Here is a 21,847-nt window from a genome sequence, read left to right on the forward strand (position 1 = left end):
AAAGAATGCAGCATCAGATACCAAAGGGGAAACATTTTCCCCTTCCTCCCAGATCTCCCTGAGTTTTGGGAAGTGGTACAAAAGCAAAATTTTGGTTTTACAACATCCTGCAATGGGAATGCCATTGTGAACAAATCATTGTTCCTGCCATCCACAAGATTATAGTTGGTTTGGGAATGTGTTAGCTTTTCATCACTAACAAATACCTAAGGTAAATCAAGGAGAACAGTTTTATTTTTGCTCACAGTTTCAGGCCATGTTGAAATAAGCAAACTAGCTGTTAGTCTCAGAGGTTAACAGATAAACCAGAAAATTAGGAGTTAGAAAGTGGACTAATCTTCAAGGCTGTGAAATTATGAACATATCAGGTGATGTGAGGTCAGGAAGTCATCTCAGCCTTCTTGAGACTATGCACTGTGTGAGCAGCAGAAATACAAGAAGCCAGAGCCTGACAAGGTCACTAAAACAGAACCATCAATACAGGACAATAGTCCGCCCTATTTTCAAAATAAAATTTCCCCAGATGATAAAAGAGGCAAGTTCTAGGTGGTGAGGGGCAAATACATGTGGAACAGTGACTGCATAACACACAGTTACCTTTATTAGCATAGTGAAGCACCCCCAGAGTGGAGACAAGATGGTAATGAGATACATAACATGAAGGAACATGATGAAGGGTTGGGGTTGTAGTTCAGTAGTACAGTGCTTGCCTAGCAAGCATCAGGCCCTGGGTTCCATCCCCAGGACCACATACAAAAACTAAATAGACAAAGGTATTGTGTCCATCTACAAGTAAAAACATAAAAAAAGAAACATGATGAAGAAGAGCACAGATGGAACTATACTCCCATTCTACATGTGATGACATCAAATCTAGTTAAAAATATGTGCATTAACTCTTATGATCAGGAAAGGATAGATTATTAAGAGAAAGCCTAACTTGGGTGGGGCGGCGCTTATATTTGATTAGAGAATGTGTTAGCTTTTCATTACTGTAACAAATACCTAAGGTAAATCAACTCAAGGAGGACAGTTTTATTTTTGCTAACTTGGTGGGGGGAGCTTTCTGGAGGGAGAGAGAATATTTTGAGTTTGCAAAATAGCATTTCTCCAAGTGACCTTCTCAGCCTCAATTTTCCCACTAAAGATGGTGGTTCCTACTCTTTCATCATGTGTGTCTTAATGTAAAGTATTCATTTTCTCAAATTGAGCACTTGAGGAAGAATCTGGGAAAAAGCAGGTTTAAGAGAGCAGAGTATGAATAGCCTTATCCAGGGATCTCCAGCCATTTCATAGTCTGGATTGGCTTGTAGTTAGTTGGTCCACATCTGCAAATGTCACCCTCTGACCCCAGAGCCCTGACTCCCAGTGATTAAAATAAGGAGGCAAGAAGGGGGTCATTTGGACTTCCTACGCTCTTCAAGGAGAGCTTTTGCTCTTCATTGCCACTGGGTGTCACTGTTGACAGAGGGTTTTACACAGTCCCACCAAATCAAGGGTGTCTGCAGATCCACATATATATATTTTTTTAATATTTATTTTTTGGTTAGACACAATACCTTTATTTTGTTTATTTTTATGTGGTGCTGAGGATCGAACCCAGGGCCTCACGCATGCTAGGCGAGCGCTCTACCACTGAGCCACAACCCCAGCCCAGATCCACATATTTGATTGGCTACTGTGAATCTTTATGGGAGGATGATCTACTACCTTAGGTCTCAATACGGCTGTAGATGACTCCTTGTTTGTGTTTCCAGGGTTACACCTTTTAGAAGTCAGTGCTTTGGATTTTCCATCTCACCAGGCTCTTCAGATTTGGTCTAGCCTCTTCCCCTCGTAGATTTTTCTCTTCTTTCCTTCCCAGGATCTACCCAGTCAGGGGTTGGGTAGCCCCTTCTTGCCAATTCTCAAAGCACAAAGGATCTCAGTACATCTCTTTTCCAGAATAACAGAACTCCTAAGGGTAGCTGCCTTCATTGTCTCCAGGACTCCCCAGACCCTGAAAGGTTTTGATAATATCTTCCTCTAAACTGCTCACAGTAATTAGTAGCTGCCCATTATCTTCAGAGGAAGAGTGACCTTTAATACCCCAACATTTGTACTCTTAAAGATGGTTAAGGTTGATGAGCATGGTGGCATACGCCTGTAATCCCAGAGGCTCTGGAGACTGGGGCAGGAAGATCGTGAGTTCAAAGCCAGCCTCAGGAAAAAAAAAATTCACTGAGGCACTAAGCAACTCAGTGAAATCCTGTCTTTTGTATTAAAAAATACAAAATAGGGCTGGGGATGTGGCTCAGTGGTTGAGTGCCCCTGAGTTTAATATCCAGTTACCCCTTGCCGCCCCCCCCCCCAAATAAAGATGATTAGGGTAACTTTTTGCCATCTTTCTAGATCTGAGAAAAGATAAGTTCAGTGGGGCTTCTTACTAAAGCGGTAATAGTATTTAGAGGATTATAGTGAGAAAGAAATGAAACAGTATTTGGAAAACATGAATATGGTGCCATACACGTGCTCACAAATGTTGTTTTTTATTATGTGAATAATCCCGGTGGTAATTATGTCCTTAATTATAATCATAATGAATTTGAGGCAAGAGTCAGAAACCTGTGACAATTGTTAAGGGCCATCATAAGTTGCACATTCCATACATGTTTCTCTTTTCCATTATGTTATTTCCTTTGACTTTCCTAGTCTTCTTCCTCCTTCTTCTTCTACTTTTCTCTTTTTTGGTTTCCCAAGATTTAGGAATAAAAGTTGGATAACCAAACTTACTAGCTCATTTGCATTGAGTTGAGGAGTTCTTAAAATCAGAAAAGCTTTATGTCAACTGGGACTGGCTAGTAACCTTGATACTAATCACCCAAAGTGTTTCTCAGCCATGCCAGGGTCTTCTGTGAATTTGGTGGTGTGAGGGAACAAACCCAGGCTTCAATCTTCTAGGCAAGTGCTCTACCACTGAGCTGCACCACCAGGGGCTTTTGGATTAAGGAAACTTCAAGGCTTGTCTGGTCCAAAAGCCCAGATCTTGTTCCAAGTAGAACTTAGGCAGAAAGAGGAGTGTCACTTCCACTCTAAGTGTGTATACAGGGACAAAACTAGCTGTGTATGTTTTGGCAATGCTGATGGAAGACATTTAGAATTGATTTTAGATTAGGGTAAATTCAAAAGATTGCATGAAGCCAGGTGTAGTGGCACAAACTTGTAATCAATCCTAGCTATTTAGGAGGCGAACGCAGAAGAATTGAAAGTTTGAGGTGAGCTTTAGCAACTTAGTGAGACCCTGTCTAAAAATGAATAATAAAAAGGGATAGAGATGTAGCTCAATGATAGAGTCCCAGTGAGTTCAATCCCTAGTAAAACACGCACACGCACGCACACACACACACACACACACACACACACACACACACACACATACCAGATTGCATGAAGTCAGAAAAATATTATTCTTGGGGAGCAACAATTGCTTGAGCTCTATTGAACTCTTCCTGTTGGGAGTTCTCTTCATCTTACCCTTGGGAAGATTTTTCATTTGAAAATATTGCTTACATTTGTAAAATTATGATAAGACAGACATAAAATTTACCATCCTAACCATTTTTAAGCATACACTTTGGTAATGTCAAGCACATTCACCTTCCTGTGTAATCATCTCCACCATCTAGCTCCAGAACACTCTCCATCTTGTACCAGGGAAACTTTGTACCCATTATATAACTCCCGGTGCCCTTCTCTCCAGAATCCCTGGCAGCCACCATTCTACATTCTGTCTTGATGGATTTGACAATTCTAAGTACCTCATCTGAGTGAAATCACACAGTATTTGTCTTTTTGTGACTGGATTATTAGAAAAAAAATTAATGATTGGTTAGAATAAGAACAGAGAGCTGTACAATGAACCTGGGTCTCTCATCTCCTTTTGCTCCATTTTGCCTATACAACAGCTCTGAACACGTGCTATCTAGCTCATCTTTAAAAATCTATCTTTTAAAAATTCCCTTATTACTAAGCAAGGTTTGACTCTTTTCAGTGTGTATGGTGCTAGGAATTGAACCTAGGGCCTCACACATGAGCTGTCCTCTAAGCCAGACTTCAAGCCCTATCATCTTTGTGATCTTGTTTGCATTCTAGAATTCCCTGGGAAACTTTTTTAAAAAATTCTTTTTCCAGAACCCTGTTCCAGAACAATTTAATCAGAATCGCAGGGTGTGGAGGCCATTGCTGTTTAGAAAACAAGTGTTAGGCAGTTCTCATTTGCAGCAGAGGCTGTGTACACTGCCTAATTGAAAGAACTTAGAGGCAGAATAACAACTGGAAAATTGAAGTGTTTAGGGTAAATGGTCTTTTTAAATTCTAAAATTTTGCAAAATCAGCTATCAGCTTTGTAATTCTCAATGAGTGGCAGTGTCTTTGCTCCCACTATGATCAAGCTGGATCTGAGTGGACACTCCAGAGTGTGGTTCCCCCTGCAGTCTAGTGCTGTCACGATGATCTCACTTTAGAATCTTCTTTTTTTAAAATTTTTTTTATTAGTTGCTTAAAACATTACAATGATCTTGACATATCATACATTTGATTCAAATGGGGTACGTAGAATCTTCTTAATACAGACTGGCCACCAACTTAGGATGGGGCCCGTTTTAATACACATTCAGCAGAAACCATACTTCAAAGTTTGTTATTTCCTGGCTTAGCAATATGTGGTCCAACGTCTCGAAATGCTTAACAGAGAGAGTGAGCCATAACTTTTGTCAGCAACATAATCACTGGGGTGGGGTGGGGAGCGTACTCTACAGTGTACTGTGTTTCTAAGCTAAGCTATGGTGGTCAGTAGGTTAGGTGTATCAGGTGCACTTCTGACTTTCAATATTTTCAACAGACGATGAGTTTATCCAGATGCAATGCCATTGTAAGTGGAAGAGCACCTGCAGTCACAATACTCCTCTGTGGGCATTGGACATTGTAGTTCCCCTGCCACATTCATTCAGCAAATACTAAGATAGCTCCCATTTTCTTTCTTTTTTTTCTTAAACTTAAACCAAGAGATTTATTGGTTTTATTATATCAACTTAGCTAAAGACTACAAATTTCTAAATAACTCCAAGGTCAAATGAGGGATGTTACAGGGATATTGGTTCCAGCTTAATGTGTGAAATACTTTTTTTTTCTTTCTGAAATCAGAGTGGTTTAAGAGAATGAGTTATCTTGTGAAGTCTTAATTTCTTTGGTCCTAGTGCCACACAAATCATAGTCAGGATGCCGTCTGTAAAGGGTAGTCTAGAACAAGATTTCTTTTCTTTTTTTTTTTTTTTAAAGAGAGAGTGAGAGAGGAGAGAGAGAGGAGAGAGAGAGAGAGAGAGAGAGAGAGAGAGAGAGAGAGAATTTTTAATATTTATTTTTTAGTTCTCGGTGGACACAACATCTTTGTTGGTATGTGGTGCTGAGGATCGAACCCGGGCCGCACGCATGCCAGGCAAGCGCGCTACCACTTGAGCCACATCCCCAGCCCCTAGAACAAGATTTCTAACAGAAGGGAATAAGAATGCCCTGTGAGCTTCTAATTCCAAAATTTCTTTCTTTTATTTATATATTTATTTATTGGTTATACTGGGGATTGACCCCAGAGGCACTACACTAAGCTACATTCCCAGTCCTTTATTTTTCATTTTGAGACAGTTTCAAACTTGTGATCCTCCTACCTCAATCTCCTGAGTCACTGGGATTACAAAGTTGTACAGCACTGTGTCCATCTGCAAAATTCCATTATTTTAAAGCCAGATCAAAAAAAAAAAAATGATCTAAGACAGAGGAATTTTTATTTATGTTGGAAAAAGAAGAAATTAGAATTAGAAAACTGGACTCTGTTTAAATTATCCCAGCAACATCCAAAGTACAATCAGGAGCCAGTTGAATGCATGCCTTCTTCTCTCCCTCAGGCCTGACCAGGGTGTTAACCTTGACCACAAACAATGTCATAGAGCTTCTTTACAGCTTGTTTGATCTGGTGTTTTTGGCCTTGACATCCACAGTGAACACAAGTGTTTTGTCTTCAGTTTTCTTCATGGCTGACTCAGTGATCAGGGGGAACTTGATGGTGGTCTAGTGGTCAAGCTTGTTTCTCCTTGGGGTGCTCTTCCAAGGAACTTTGGGCTGCCTCTAGAACCGCAATCTCTCGGGCCACCTGAAGGTTGGTGATGTGCGGGTCTTCTTTTTATGGCTGTGGACACCCTTCAACACTGCCTTCTTGGCCTTCAAACTTTAGCTTTGGCTTCAGCCTTAGCTTTTGGTGCATCTTGGTGAAAAGAAGGAATTTTTTTTGTTGTTGTTTTGTTTTAATTTATTCTGATTAGGTATATATGACAGCAGAATGCATTTTGATTCATTGTACACAACTGCAGCACAACTTTTCATTTCTCTAATTGTGCACAATGTACTGTTGCACCACATGTGCAGTCCCATATATGTACCTAGGGTAATGATGTCCATACATTCCACCATCTTTCCTGCCCCCATACCTCCTCCCCTCTTCTCCCTCCCCTTTGCCCAATCACAGTTGAAGAAATGGTTTTGAGCTCAGAAATGGAGCTCCACTTTCCAATCAACCCTTTATTTTATTAAATGTAAAATCTACAAAATGCACAGGTGGACATTATTTTAAAGAAGATTCATTATAACACATAAAAATCTGAACTTCTCAAGAAGATTAATTAAGGTTGATTATTTGCATTAAAAAAGAGTTAATGACCTCACAAACCATTTATGGATGATAGAGTTACTTGGACCATCTACGTATTGATTTACAGATCACTGGTCACTTAGCTAAGCTGCTTAGAGCCTGAAAATTTAACTGTCCTTTTGAGCTTATTTGGAAATAAGGAACACCTGAGTTGCCATCAGGAAAACAGAATATGATTTTTTAAAAATATCTATTTCTTTTAGTTGTACACAGTACCTTTTTTAAAAACTTATTTATTTTTATGTGGTGCAGAGGATCGAACCCAGGGTCTCTCACGTGCTAGGCGAGTGCTCTCCCGCTGAGCCACAACCCCAGTCCCAGAATTTAATAACAAGTCTTTAGACGCTCTATTAAAAACATGCAGCACCTCAATATTCAATGCAAAAATAACCAGGATTTCTTGAGTGCTGTAATATGTCAATCACTTCAGAAACATCATTTCATTTAATCCTTGCATAAGCCTTGTAAAGCAGTATTTATTATCTCATTCCTGTCAAGTAATTTGTTCAAGAGCACAACTTCCATAGAGTCCAAATCACTCTTTTTCTTTGCCTCATACCAAGTTATTCTAATCCACTGCTCTGTGAACAAAACTGCTGACAACTTGAAGATCAAATGAGTTTGGGTTAATCTCTGCCCTTAAAATATTTTCAATATGTGCTTGTTGCCAATGTTTAAAAATTAGATTTTGTGTAAAAGTCTGGATGTCCCAGCTGTCTTAAGGAATCAGAAGGGCTGGCAGCCCTATTCCTGCGGTGGTGAATTGTGATGAGGCTGGACAAGCTCTGACTTAGCTAGGCCCTGAGTTCCTCAGGGTGCACTGTCTGCCTCCTCGCCTCCTCATTGTATCCCTCACAGGAATGCTGGGTGTCGGTTGCAGTTTGCCCCTTCCCACCCAGCCCTCCTCATCCCTTCTGTCAGTGTCCACATGGCACCTGTTAGCATGGTATTGACAACCTCCGATTTAGAATCTCTTCCACTACCCTTGCCCCATTTCAGAATCCAAACACGCTGATTTTGTTTATCCCAGACTCGTTTTTGTGCTCTTTTTTTTTTTCACTTCCCAAGGATAGTTTGACTTAGTGAATATTCACCTTACATTTTTTGCACAAAGGTAACTATTGACGTCAGGAGGAAGAGGTAAGGCTGGGAGGATACAGAGATGGGCTGCTGGGTGAATTCCTGGCAGCAGAGCACAAACAAATATTTACTAAGAAACTTTCAAAAAGGCTATTTTTAAATCAGGATCTACGTGACTGGAGTCTATATCTCTCCAAAGAAGGGAACATGAATGATTGATATTTTGAATGGACTAAAGCCTGCATGAATAACTCGTGGACACTGAATGCCTTACCCAGGGTTGGGCAGAGGGCCACCTTCCTTAACCTACAGACCTACATAAATCCCTAGATAATAGCCACTCTAGGGTATCCCTCTCTTGGGACCCCTCCCTCCTTGGGAGCTCTGCTTTCTTTCTATTACTCTAATAAATCCTGCTACTTTGCTCTCACCCTTGTATTTTTCATGGATTTTATTTTTCAAATTCATGAGACAAAGAAACCAACCCCATATTCCATGCTTCATATTTGGGGCTTTCCCTGTATCTATGGAAGAGTGAATAAAATGGACCAATGGCTTTTCTGGGAGCCCCAAGTTCCATTCAAATGTTTAGTCCTCTCTCTGGAATAAAAAACTGGGCATCTGTCAGACACTTACTCAGGAGCTCACTAAGTCCAGTCTTCTCTCAGTCTCTGGCATGTTGGAAACAGAGACTTATCATAGATCATGACCACACTGGGAAGGCAGCAGTTAAATCCAGTAGGTCACATGGGAGGAGGGGTGGGAACTACTGATCCCTAGATTCTCCAAAATCAGGGAGGCGTCACTAGCCAAAGAGACAGTTTTCTTGGTGCAGGGATTCATGATCTGTTCTCTTTTGTTTGTTTTTCATTTAGGTGGGAGCCTGGGCCTCAAAAATAAAATATGCCACGCATTTTAAAAATTGGGATAGGCCGATTGAAGTGGCGCAAGCCTGTAATCCCAGTGGCTCAGGAGTTGGAGGCAGGAGAATCATAAGTTCAAAGCCAGCCTCAGCAACAGCAAGACGCTAAGCAACTCAATGAGACCCTGTCTCTAAATAAAATACAAAATAGGTTTGGGGATGTGGCTCAGTGGTTGAGTGCCCCTGAGTTCAATCCCTGGTACCTGCTCCCCCAAATTGGGATAGATTTAATCCTCAAACACTAAAAAGAAAAAGCCTGATAATTTTCTGTACCCAAGCCTGGCCTGATTACCAGATGGAGGATAAAAAAAAAAAATGGCCTTTAAAGGAAAATAAACTTTAACACCATCTTATAGCTAGAGGGTTTTACAAAAGGAATAAACAGCCAAAAGTGCCCCATGTAGAAGATTTTTGCTTTTCATGCTCAAAATGGCAGCTTTCCTTGCTCCTTAGCTGCCTGTCTGATGCCCATCTGAAATGTAAGCAACATGAACAAGTGCCCAAATTAGCTTGAGACCAGAGAAGGAAAAGTGTCACTTTTAAATCCAAGCTGCTGTGAGACATAAAAGACTCTTCTCTGTCCTTGCACTCTGGGATTCTGCTCTTTTAATAAGTTTTTCCCTAAATTGCTTTCTTTTCTTCCAGATAGGCATGTGGCGCGTGTGCGAGTGCGCGGCACACACACACACACACACACACACACAATTCCATAGGTACAGTTTTTCTTTTTCTGAGGACTTCATGGTCTTCTAAATTCTTTAAATATTTAAACTGACTCTAATCTGATCCATAAGTGACCCCTGGTCTGATAAACAGGTTCCATATCCTCCTTTAATAGAATAATTGTGGCATGTCATCTTTTTTCAGTTCTTTGTCTTATTCTCAATTCAAGTTTTTCTGATAAATTCATCTTTGTCCTGCACCAATTAGTCTGGTTTTGTCTAACTGGAGTTTCTAGCTCTCTGTTTTTCTTTCTGTTGTTTTTATTCAGAGGTCATTTTTTCGAGGATTAACTCAAATACAGTGGAAAAGGAAAGAGATCTTCTCCTTTGAAGAGTACTAAGCAGGAAAAATAAACAGTGGTACTGGTGAGGTGGATCTGCCCCCATGGAGGACAAGAGTCCACTGAACCTTTAATTTCAGTGTCCACCATGGATAACAGACTATACTTTCTTTTTTTTTTTTTTCAGTTGTTGATAGACCTTTATTTATTTATACATGGTGCTGAGAATTGAACCCAGTGCCTCACACATGCCAGGCAAGTGCACTACCACTGAGCCACAGCTCCACCCCACAGACTCTCCTTCTAATGTCCCCAATTGTACTGGCCTACCCTCTAGCTGAGTCATACTGCAAGAATATGTGACAGATTCTGTTTTAATTTCTAAAGGATTAAACCTGACAGCGTGTATAATTAAACATCTGTAACTCTTTTGCTTCCTGACTGTGGGAATCTAATACCTTGAAAAGAGCTATAATATCTTTGTTTCCTATAAATTTTTATGAATATGTATGCACATGTGTATTGTAGGTTTTGTGCTTGTATTTATAAATTGTGGGCATGATATCAATAATGGCACATAGATAAATGAGTGCTCATAAGTTTAAAAAAATAGACCCAAATGCCTTTCAGGTCTTGTGACTTAAATTGGTTAAAAAGATGAGTAAAGATATCTTTAAAAATTACTAACCTACATGTTTTTCTTAAGTGGCCAGCCAACCAAGAAAACAGTAGTATCTATTAAATGTTCAAAAACAACATCCATTGCTTTTTTTTTTTTTTAAGAATTTGTTTAATATTCAGACACAGCATAGCACCTTTTTTTTAGAGAGAGAGATTGAGAGAGAGAGAGAGAGAGAGAGAGAGAATTTTAATATTTAGTTTTTAGTTTTCAGGGGACACAACATCTTTGTATGTGGTGCTGAGGATCGAACCCGGGCCACACGCATGCCAGGAGAGCGCGCTACCGCTTGAGCCACATCCCCAGCCCAACATCCATTGCTTTTAAGGATTTTCCTTTGCAGGAATAATTGACTTAAAGGGTTAGCTAGATTTGTCTGATATCTTGGTTTTCATGGGTAACGTAATGTTAACTACAATGAATAAATTAGATTTACATAAATGGGATTAATCTTCATAAACCCGTTTGTTAAAAGAGATACCTGATTAATTTACAAAGTTAAAATACTCAAACATCAACTGCTAAATACTAACTCAAGTACTTTTGGCTTTTTAAGTTCCATAAGACAAAATATTTGGGGGTTTATTAAATGTATTTTTATAAATTGTTAGTAAATGAAAAGTCAGTTTTAGATGGCTTTGTTTCTGAGCCTTTACTAAAAACAAGATGATTAAGGGCTAAAATTCTATTTATATGTGTTGTTCTAATGCAAGGAATAACAACAACAACAACAAAAGAAAGAAAGAAAGAAAGAAAGAAAGAAAGAAAGAAAGAAAGAAAGAGAGAGAAACCAAACTAGTTTTGATGAAGAAAAAGAACCACAAGAAAAGCATAAAATATTTTATTTTTATTGAGAAAAAGAGTAATTTTGTATGTTTTCACAAAATATTAAGTACTGTTTCAAATTATGAAATTAAAAGATCAATAACTAAGGGCTGGGGATAAAACTCAGTTGGTAGAGTACTTGCCTCAAATGCCCAAGGCCCTGGGTTCAATCCCCAGCACCTCCCCCCAAAAAGCTAATAACTAGGAAAAAATATAAGAAAGTTATAGATATGAAAATATGTTTTCTTAATATTGAAAAAAAATGTTTCTGAAAGAGAAACTATCTGGCATGGTAAAGAAATATTTTTATCCTAAAGTTCAAAATAAAAAGTGAGACAGGACAAAGCTAGGGATGTAAACAAGCTAGAGTATCTAAGTAAGTTACAGAAGATTTGTAAAAGGAAAATCTCAAAAAGTTGGGGTGTTATTAAATGGCATATCCTCAGTGCAGTCAGTTAAGGTTTTTTTAAGGAGTCTTCTAAGGTCAACTTTTCACATACCAATATAAAACAAAGTCTAATTATTTATGCTTAAAAATGACAAGATTTTTGGGCTGGGGTCGGGGTTCAGTGGTAGAACGCTTGCCTAGCATGTGTGAGGCACTGGATTTGATTCTCAGCACCACATATAAATAAATAAAGGTCTATCAATAACTAATAAAAATATTTTTAAAAAAATGACAAGATTTTCTTTTCTTTTTTTTAGTTGTTGATGGACCTTTATTTTACTTATTTATATGTGGTGCTGAGTCTTGAACCAGTACCTCATACGTGCGAGGCAAGCGCTCTACCACTGAGCTACAACTCCAGCCCCAAGATTTTCTTAAAACTTAGTCCTGATCTTATTTATCAAGATAATTTCTTGTGTCTATTAGGTTTTGTTAACTAGGGTTCATACCTATTTTAAAGGTTTTTTTTTAAAGATTGTTTTATAGCTCTGGTTAAATAAACAACTGTTATTTTAGGATATTACAATAGAGTTGACACCTTAAATTTATGTGACCAGAGAATGTATACAAATGAAAACTAAACGTTTGTCCAAGCTGTCTTAAGTGTTATGTAAAAGCTTGTAAAATGAAAACTATATAGATTTAATACAAGTATGATAACTGATGAAGGCTCTCTTTTGTACATTGTACCCCTCATAAAAGAGCCACACTGCCATTTAAAAATCTGGTTTATATTCGTTTCCTTTATTTACTTGATGTTTCATTGTTTTATAAATGAGATGCTTTAATACATCAGATAATAAGTCTATTTCTGATACCTCACCCGAGTTAAGGCTCTAACTCTCACCTTACTCCATGTTAGGATAGCTCCAACGTAGGCCAGGATTAAGCTCATTTAAAGTTATGTTCAAAAGGGAGATTTTTGGTTATAAAGATTACTGTGATTTCAAAATAAATAAGGGATATAATACAAAACTAAGGAAAGATTTGGGGGAATTATAAAAGGTATATAAAGTTGTAAAAGTTGCAAAAGAAAACAAAATTTGTAAAGAATTTCATATGTGATGAGTTAATAAATTAATGGGTCTTTGTATATTCTAAATAGATATTAAATATACCTTAGTGTTATGACAGACACTATGTTTCTTGGTTTTAAGCTATTATAAAACTAAATCATCATACAACTTTATAACTGCTATTAGTATTTTACAAAATTACTACTTTTAACAAAACAACATGAGCTAATTTAAGACAATAAACCATCAACTACAGGACAGATAGGATATAATGCTGACTTTCAATACTACTACTGACCCCAGTTAAATAAAAAGGTAACAATAAAATTATAGGCATTAAAGTTAAAACCTAGTGCTCCTATTTCAAGAATGGCGAAACTGGCCTACTGGTGCTTAAAACCAAAACTTGGAGACTAAAGTCAAGGAAGTAAAAGTTGGGGGTGGGAGAGCAACCCAAACACAACAACGACAACAAACCAGCCAATATTTTGGTCCTTGCCCTCTAAGGTCAGCCTGAAGTCAGGGAACAACCGAACTTCTTTAAGGGCCCTGCAACTCTGGTAAGTCACCAGACCGCTTGATCAAAGGGATCTACAGGTTCCTAGAGAACAGGAAGCCAACCAGTGCACATTCTGCAATGAGGAGGGTCTGTAGAAAGGGAAAAGTCCCTGATGCTTCTGAGAAAGGTAGTTTACAAAAATCAAAGGACATTTCACAGCTCAAGGGGAAACCCGTGCTGTCATAAAAATTTAAAGTTGTGTATATGTTTTTAGCAACTCTGTTGATGTTTCTAAAGCCTTAAATGATGTCCACTCACAAATGAATAACATGTCAAACCACACCTTAAAACTCTAACAAGTTACTATCTTTGTGGTCTTCAGAGGCTACCTGATAACACCGATTGTTTTTGTTCTAATTGTTTGCAAAAAAAAAATACTTTGCTGTCTTGTTTATTGCTGTACTGGCATGATCCTTACCCTCTGTACACCTTGTCTAGTCACCTGCCAACTGCTACCATGGTCCTCTGTACTGCAGACACCTGCAGAGTCTATTAAGCTCCAGATGGTCATGGAGATGCTACCTATCATGGAAGTACCATCTGACTTTTATAGGGGTCCATTAGATAGATCTCTTTGGGAGGACCCTGACTGCTGTTCTTCTCTCAACACTCCTTTTCAGCCTGAAGAAGCTAGAGTGGTCATTGCCCAAATTCCCCAACAGTGGTTAAAGTTACCTCTCCAGAGTGGGAAAGAACCTCAGGAGGAAGAGATAAGGCTGGGAGGGTAGGGAGATGGGCCCCTGGGTAAATTCCTGGGTGAAAGAGCACAAACAGCACCTACAGATATTTTCTAAGAAACTTACAAAAAGGCTATTCTTAAATCAGGACCCACGTGACTGGGTCCATATCTTTCCAAAGAAGGGAACATGCATGATTGATATTTTTGAGTGGACTAAAGGTGCACAAATACCTCATGGATACCGAGTACCTTACCCAGGATTGGGCAGCGGGCCCACTTCCTTAACCTATAGATCTCTGTAAACCCTGAGACAATAGCTTTCTTAGGTATCCCTTATCCCTTTCTTGGGACACCTCCCTCCTTGGGAGCTCTGCTTTCTTTTTATTAATCTAATAAATTCTGTTACTTTGCTCTCACCCTTGTGTCTGTGGACTTTATTCTTCAAATCTGTGAGACAAAGAATTCAACTCCCTGCTCCGTGCTCTACTGACTTGACATATTTTTCTCCCATGGAGACATTTTACACCTATACTTAATAATCTGTCTTGTTTTCATTTCTTCTGGCTCTTGGGGGCCTAAGTTTGGCATTGCCAGTCGTGCTGGGTAGAAATGCCTCCAAGTACCTATGACCTTTCTGAGCTATGACTACCCAGAAAGCTGGGACACCTACTGGAGGGTATGGATGTAGTGTGTGAAGCGAGTGGAGTAATGTGTCAGCTTTATTCTGGCCCAAGAAAAGCCAGGTCTGGGTCCTATTAGAGCCCACAGCATCCCCATGGTTGTCTTCCGGGCCTGCCTCCGCCCCACACTGCCCGCCTTCTGCCCACGGTATGAAAACACCTAGTGAGACAAAATGATGCAACTTGACTTTATTAGGACAGGATGGTGGGCACTGGAGTGGCACTGCCCAGGGCAAGGGGAGGTGCTGGGGCAGTGTGACAGAGGTGCCATGTCACTAGAAGGCACAGCTGCTTTCCACAAAACGGCGACATTTCATGACCCGCAGGTAGGTCTCGGCCTTATGCAGGTCTTTCTTGAAGCAGGAGAGCAGCCCGTAGTTCTTGAGCAGCGCGTCATCACTGCGCAAGTTGATGTCAAACTTGTCATAGGTTTGCTTGAGGATCTGCCCCGCCCGGGGGCTGCCATCTTCCAGTTCCTACAAGAGGAAGAAAGGGCAGGAGAGGCCGAGTCCCAGGGAGCTCTGCCCTCCCTCTCCCAGCCATTTTCTTCCCTCCTCCCCTTGGAAGCCAGAGAAAAGCCAGAAGGATTTAAAAAGAGAATTGAGGAATGAGATGCATCCTCCTGCCTCAAGCCCTGACTGGTAAAAAGAGAGCAGCAGCGTTTCTGTCCCCAGCCCCATGGAGCTCCAGCCCTCAGTCCAGCCAGCAGGGCCTCCAGGCCCAGGCAGAGGTTGGAGATCCCGGTGTCATCCTCACCCGCATCAGAGCCTGGATGCCCTCCTCCAGGTCCTTCAATTTCTCATAGACGCGGTCCGAGGTGCCAAACACCAGGCTGTTGGTGAAGACCCTGCTGAGGAACTGCACGGGCCCCAGCCACGACTGGATGAGCAGCAGTGAGAAGCGCAGCAATTCCATGTCCTGCAGGGGAAGGGCTGGGGTGTTGGGCTGTGGCCAGGGTGGCCTCTGCCTGGGCCTCCAGCACCACCCAGCTTGGGGGAGAAGGCTGCCGGGCAGGAGGAGAGAACTGTGTCTAAGGAGAGCCCAGATGGCCACTTACGGATCTCTGCTGGGCCTCGTCCTTGCCCGTGGGGGCAGGGATGGTCTCTGAGAAGCAGAAGGCAGCCTGGGCGTTCTGGATGGAATACCGCTGTCCCTCGGGGATATAGGCACGCTCCTGGGGAAAGCACGTTTCTGAGGTTGGAGTTGGTTACCAGCTCTCATGGCTATTTTTCAGGAACCCCTTCCGTTTCTGCTCATTTGATAGCACTTCAGCCCTGAGCCCCTCTGTTTTCTCCCATTGTTTCCCGGGGCGGGGGACTTGCCTCCTCCTGCCACCCTGCCCAGTGCTCATCCTTGGGGAGCTTACAAACTCTTTGTAGGTGTCTGCAGCCAGCTGGTGCAGGTGTTGGGCTCGGAGCACAGCATTGGTGAACAGGCTGGACAAAGGCATGGCTGGGAAGGTGCTGGCTTTCTGAGGCCAGGACAGGCAGAGCAGCATGAAGGCCAGGAGCCAGGCAGTCCGACAACCTAGAGAAATGCCGGAGGGCCAGGAGGCCCTAAGCAGGGGGCCACTCTGTCCAAGCCCCTAGAGCATTTCCTTCTCTTCCCACTCTCCCCGGGACTGAGACCATTCTCAACATGGCCGAATGTTAGGCTTAGATGGCTATACTCATATTAAGAAGCCCTAAATACCAAGGTTAGTGTCCCTATTGCACCTGCAAGGCCCCTTCATCTCCTCTCGGTCTACCCCAGGCCAAAGGGGGATTGGGGTGCTTACCTGCAGCCATTGCACCTGGGTGAGCTATCCACAGAACCCTGAGCAATTTGAGGAGCTCGGCCCTAGGATCCTGGAGTTGGTCCCTTGCAGGCCCTTTATATACCTGGCCCCTTCCCCCCACTCCAAGGCCCCCACCTATTTTCTCTATACATTTATGCATGGGGGCACTGATGGCTGTGTTGATGGATAATTTAGAAGCTTCTTCCACTCATCCTGTTCCGGCTCCTCGCTGGGGTCATGTCCCCCATCCTATCACCGTTCCCTCACCACTCTGACTAGGCTTGTGAGGCTGGGCAGCGTCTCAGTGAGGGACCACCTCATCCTTCCTCTTTGTAAGTGGGAGGTGGTAGAGGAGAGAAGCCTGAGTCCAGGGGTTCTGTGCCAGGATGTCATTGTGGGATTGTCTGTCACATTGAGGATGACCCAACAGGGACCCTCCAAAAGGAAGCAATGTCAGCATGGCTTTTTTTTTTTTTTTCCTGTACTGAATGTTGAAGCCAGGGCCTTGCACATGCTAGACAAGCTCTCCTCCACTGAGCTACATCCCCGTCCCTTTTTATTTTTTATTTTGAGACAGAGTCTTGCTAAGTTGCCGAGGCTGGCCTTAAATTTCTAATCCTTTTGCTTTGGCCTGACTCTCTGGGATTACAGGTGTGCACCCCGCAATGCTGGGCTAGGACGATATTCTTGAGAGCAACGCTGACCTCTTCCCACTCTCTGCATGGTTCCCCTCCACTTACCAGAGAAATCGTATGTGCTGGGGAAGGGGGCCAGGGACAGCCTATAGATCTTGGGGTCTCTGGGCTCAGTTCAGCCCCAAATTCCATTTTTGCTTCCTTCATCCCATCACCTTGGCCAGCTGCGGGGTGCTGGATGCAGTGCTAATTCTGACCACTAGGGGGAACAAACCCCACATATTGCTCTTCCCTTCCCCAAGTTTCTGGGTCTCCCTCAAGTCCAGGTCTATGGGACAAAGAACCCAAACTTTGGGCATTGCCCCTACTCCTTGGACTGCCACAGAAATGCAAACCAAGAAGCAGAAATTCCGAGGACAGACCACAAGTGCTTCCTTCCACAGCCCTGAAACTTCAATATCAAAGTTGAAGACTTTGAGTCTTCTCCCTGTGTTAGAACTCAAGAGTACAGCAGCCTGAAAGATGCCCTCCACTGAGCTACATCCCCATCCCTTTTTATTTTTTATAAAAAGAAGGAGTCATTGTAGTCTCCTTCTCTTCCTTCTCCAACTCCTTTCAGTCTCTTTGCAGAGCTCATCAGGTGACAAGAGCCTGCCTCACATTCAACCCTTGCAAGCACCTTGTGAATGAGAAGTTACCATCACCAATTTTCAAGAGGAAGAGACCGAGGCTTCAAGAGACCGACTTGCACAAACCAACTCAGCAGAGGAGGCAGCTCTGCACAGACTTGCTTTCCTGTATTTCATTTACCTATCCCCCTTGCAGTCTCTGCAGTGCTGCTCCGTTATTTAATTTAATTAATTTATTTATTTTAAATATTTATTTTTTTTAGTTGTACACAATACCTTTATTTTGTTTAGTTATTTTTATGTGGTGCTGAGGATCAAACCCAGGGCCTCGCGTGTGCTAGGTGAGCGCTCTACTGCTGAGCCACAACCCCAGCCCAGTTATTTTAGCTTCTAAGGACGCTGGCATCCTCTCTCAAATCACAAGAATGTCTTTACATCATTTGTCCTCCCTTAATGAGCAGATTCCCCCCGCCTCAGTTTTCAGGAGAGGAAAGTCCCGGGGCACAGATTCATGTGGGAACCTTAGAGGAGGGCAAGGTGAAGACGGAGAAAGCAGGACTGGGCCTTTTGGCCTCCTGGTGCCCAGGTTGGTGCTGTTGCAGCATCTGAAGCAAACCAGCCTCCAATGCCCCCAAATAAAACACTGCCCTGCTGTGCAAACCTCCCACTCCTGAGTCTCAGAGCATTCAGCACTCGACCATGTAGGAGAATAAACAAGTCAACCTTCCCAGAAATGATTGGTTCTATGGTTGGGTATAATGTTGGCACCAACATTGAAAAATCACACCCCTGTGGTCCAGAGTGTCAGAGCTCAGGCTGCTCCACCTCCCTGATTTTAGAACCAGAGACAGAGCATCTTTCCTTCCCAGCATTACCTAAGCATTGCCCAAGCAGTGCCCCCGACTCATTATCTGCTGGGAAGCCACCAGGATGCTAGGGGTTGTTCTCCTGGTCAGTCTGGGAAGACCTGGGCAAGGTGCTGGCTCTAGGAAGAGGGGCCACAGGGTACGAGAGGATACCCTTTCTTCTCCTCCGTCCAGCTCCCCTGAAGAGGAGGAGCCAGGTGGGAAGTGGAGGGTCTCTGAGCCCACATAGCCTTCTGTCATGTTCCTCCTACATTCCCAGGAGAGGGGACAGTATACATGGAACTCCCATGACAGAGACCTCTAGCTAAGACTGGGGAATTATATATGGACTTTGGATAAGAGGAAAAAAATCTCTGGCCTCCTCTGGGAGTGAGGACAACAGGAGCCGGAGTTGACTTTGATGGTCACATAGGAGGACAAAATTGAGGTGTGGCTGAGGCACCAGAGAGGTTACTGCCAAGGACAAGATGGGACCAGCCAAGGAAGAGGAGCCTCTCCTGTCACCATCTCATAACTGAGGTGATCCCAGAACTGTGGTGGCCAGGGACATGGAGCTCCCTGGGGATACGCTTTGCAACTACTGGATCCAGAAGGAAGACCAGAAGGCAGCAGAAGTTGGTGATCTCTAATCCAGACCTTTTCAGAGACTATATCTGTCATTCGTTATGTACAAAAACAAAGCTTTGAGTTGGACTTGAGATTTTCCCTTCCAGTACCTCTGAGACCTCTGACTCCTCCAGGTTCAGACTGCCCAATAATGATGTCTATCACTGAGGAGGCCATGATGTCAGCCACCAAAGACTGAACCAAATCACGCAGTCCTTCATATTTGTATTGCACGTTTCATTGTTCATCTCCAAAGATCACCCCATTTATAACTTGGAATCCATTAACTTTTCAGTGTATTTGGAAACTCTGTGCCTGTCCTGAATTGACCATCTTTGGGGTTCTCTGTACCTACTGAGAAGGTCACAGATGTGCTCTTGATCCTAATGTGGCCTTTCAGGCTTCAAGAGCCCCCTCTTAGGTTCAAGTGTGTGCCCTGAGGGTGATTTCATTTGCTCACTCTGGTCATAGGGAGGATGGTGGTAGAGAGATGGGTGGCCCATCTTTCCACTTCTCATTGGTGATGTGAGACCCACACTTCCCACCTCTAGCTCTGTCCTCTCCCTGAGGTCAGAGGCTGGTAATCACACTTGGGACATACTCTACCTCCTCTTAGCTTCCAGTGTCCTATGCATGAGTTTTAGCACCATTGATCCCTTAGCCCCTTGGGTCAAGGTTCTTTAGAGAGGATTTTTTTTAAATATTCATTTATTTATTTTTTAGTTCTCGGTGGACACAACATCTTTGTTGGTATGTGGTGCTGAGGATCCAACCCGGGCCGCACGCAGGCCAGGCGAGCGCGCTACCGCTTGAGCCACATCCCCAGCCCTTTAGAGAGGATTATGTGGGGATTCCCAAGGTCTTTTCCAAGGAGGTGTGTTTCTAAAGGCCTACACGTGCCTGTACTATTCTCAACAATAAGATGTTTAAGTCTCATTTCATAATTGAGGATGCAGAGGCTCAGAGATGAAGCAGACTGCCCAGGCTCTCCCAGTTCCTAAGGCCCCCAGTTTCCTCGTGCCAAGTGCTTCAGCAGCCCCATCTAGTAAAGAGGGTGGTGTCCTTTGATGTGGGCAGGACTCTCCTGGGCCAACCAGGATCGAGTCCCCGCATGGAAGGTGTTGAGTAAAGGTGGTGGAATTGCAGGCAAGGGACCTCAGCCCCAGGATGGGCTGTCTGCCTGCATTCAGGACAACAGAAAAAAACAGCCCACCATAGCCAGATTCAGTGACCCAAATCACGCCGTCCTTCACATTTGTATTGCACGTTTCATTGTTCATCTGTGCTTTCACTTCCTGTATCGCAATGGACCCTTGAGTTTGCCCCAGATGCAATCAGAGCATGGAGGAAGCTCCATGGGGAGGGTGCTGGGGGAGGATGGGGCAGACCCTGTGTGTCGATGGGGTGTTGTTTACACTGGCTGACAATCCCGGAACAATCTAGAGCAACAGGACCATCTAGGTAATTCCCTCTGCTTTGGGAATTATTCTCCAGGGATACTGCGCCATTGAGAAAGAAGTGCCACCCTCCGAGGGGTGTTCCAACAGCTGCAGGAAGCCCTGGGTGCTTTTCCTGATGTGTGCCCTTGCTGGAAATAACCACGCCCACCTTGTGCTGCGGTTAGATGTGAACGTCTTATCCCCTTTACTCCTGCTCGGTAGGCTCTTAAAAGTGAGGCTGGGTTTCTGCCGTTCATTCGTTCACTTACTCTCTCACGCATTCTCTATTCAGGCATTAACTGATTCAATTAAGGAGTTGTGCCAGGCAGAACGGGTGAACCTAGGTGAACAGAGACACCACACTCTCTTTTCTGGAGCTTACGATCCACTGGGGAGAGAGACAATAGCCAACAAATATAAAATTTCAAATTGAGGGAAACTACCATGAAGGAAATGGCAGAGAGACTGAAGGGGAAAGAACAAACCAGGGAGTGGAGAGAGTGGGCAGACTGGTGCAGGCGGGGACCCCAGGATTAAAAGCATCTGCTGAGTGGAACAAATGAATGGAGGACACAACTGAGAGAGGAACTCAGGGCTCTAACCAGCCAGGGACAATGAGGTGGATATGTCCTACCTAGATGTCCTCCTGCAAGTAATTATTTTGAAATAACAAAGACATGAACTTGAATGTACGGCAACATATACATGGAAAAAAAAAAAAGAAAGAAAGGAAAAAGTGAACAAGGCAGTATGGGGCTGGGGATGTGGCTCAGCGGTAGCGCGCTCGTCTGGCATGCGTGCGGCCCGGGTTCGATCCTCAGCACCACATACCAACAAAGATGTTGTGTCCGCCGAGAACTAAAAAATAAATATTAAAAATTCTCTCTCTCTCCTTCCTCTCTCACTCTCTCTTTAAAAAAAAAAAAAAAAAAAAAAAAAAAAAAAAAAAAAAAAAAAAAACAAGGCAGTATGCTCGAGCTGACTCCAAGTGCACACCAATTTTCTACTAGACTCGGGACTTGCAGAACCTGGACTGAGAAGAGGTGTCTTGCCTTTCCTTCCTGCCCCATGGAGAAAATGGGTTAGGTCCAAGGGGAAAATGTCTCTTTCTTTCTCTTGAAAATTGTATTGGGATCAGTCAAAACATGTTTCAACAAACTACACTCGAGTTGAATTCAGGATTTAATGCCTGTTAATTTTTGTCCTTTGCAGTCATCTAAGAGAAGGCTTTTGGGCAGGGTAGGGCAATGGGGTGTTTCAAGCGAAAG

General features: G+C 42.9%; 1 protein-coding gene and 1 pseudogene across 2 annotated transcripts; both read right to left on the reverse strand.

Annotated features, from left to right (window-relative positions):
* Positions 1–5,865: 5,865 nt before the first annotated feature.
* LOC308636371 (large ribosomal subunit protein uL23-like) lies at positions 5,866–10,087 on the reverse strand (annotated as a pseudogene). The gene is made up of 2 exons: positions 10,072–10,087; positions 5,866–6,292 (listed from the first exon to the last, which is right to left on the reverse strand). The product of its transcript is annotated as a large ribosomal subunit protein uL23-like (transcript).
* Positions 10,088–14,902: 4,815 nt separating this feature from the next.
* On the reverse strand, positions 14,903–16,414 carry LOC308636372 (somatotropin; the record flags this gene model as incomplete). The annotated part of the gene is made up of 5 exons (XM_081271783.1): positions 14,903–15,103; positions 15,384–15,545; positions 15,685–15,801; positions 15,994–16,154; positions 16,405–16,414. The coding sequence occupies 5 exons, from the start codon at positions 16,412–16,414 to the stop codon at positions 14,903–14,905; spliced, it is 651 nt and encodes a 216-aa protein (XP_081127909.1).
* Positions 16,415–21,847: the final 5,433 nt, after the last annotated feature.

The sequence above is a fragment of the Spermophilus citellus genome, assembly GCF_964194105.1.
Source record: "Spermophilus citellus genome assembly, chromosome: 17".
Classification (NCBI taxonomy): Eukaryota; Metazoa; Chordata; class Mammalia; order Rodentia; family Sciuridae; genus Spermophilus; species Spermophilus citellus.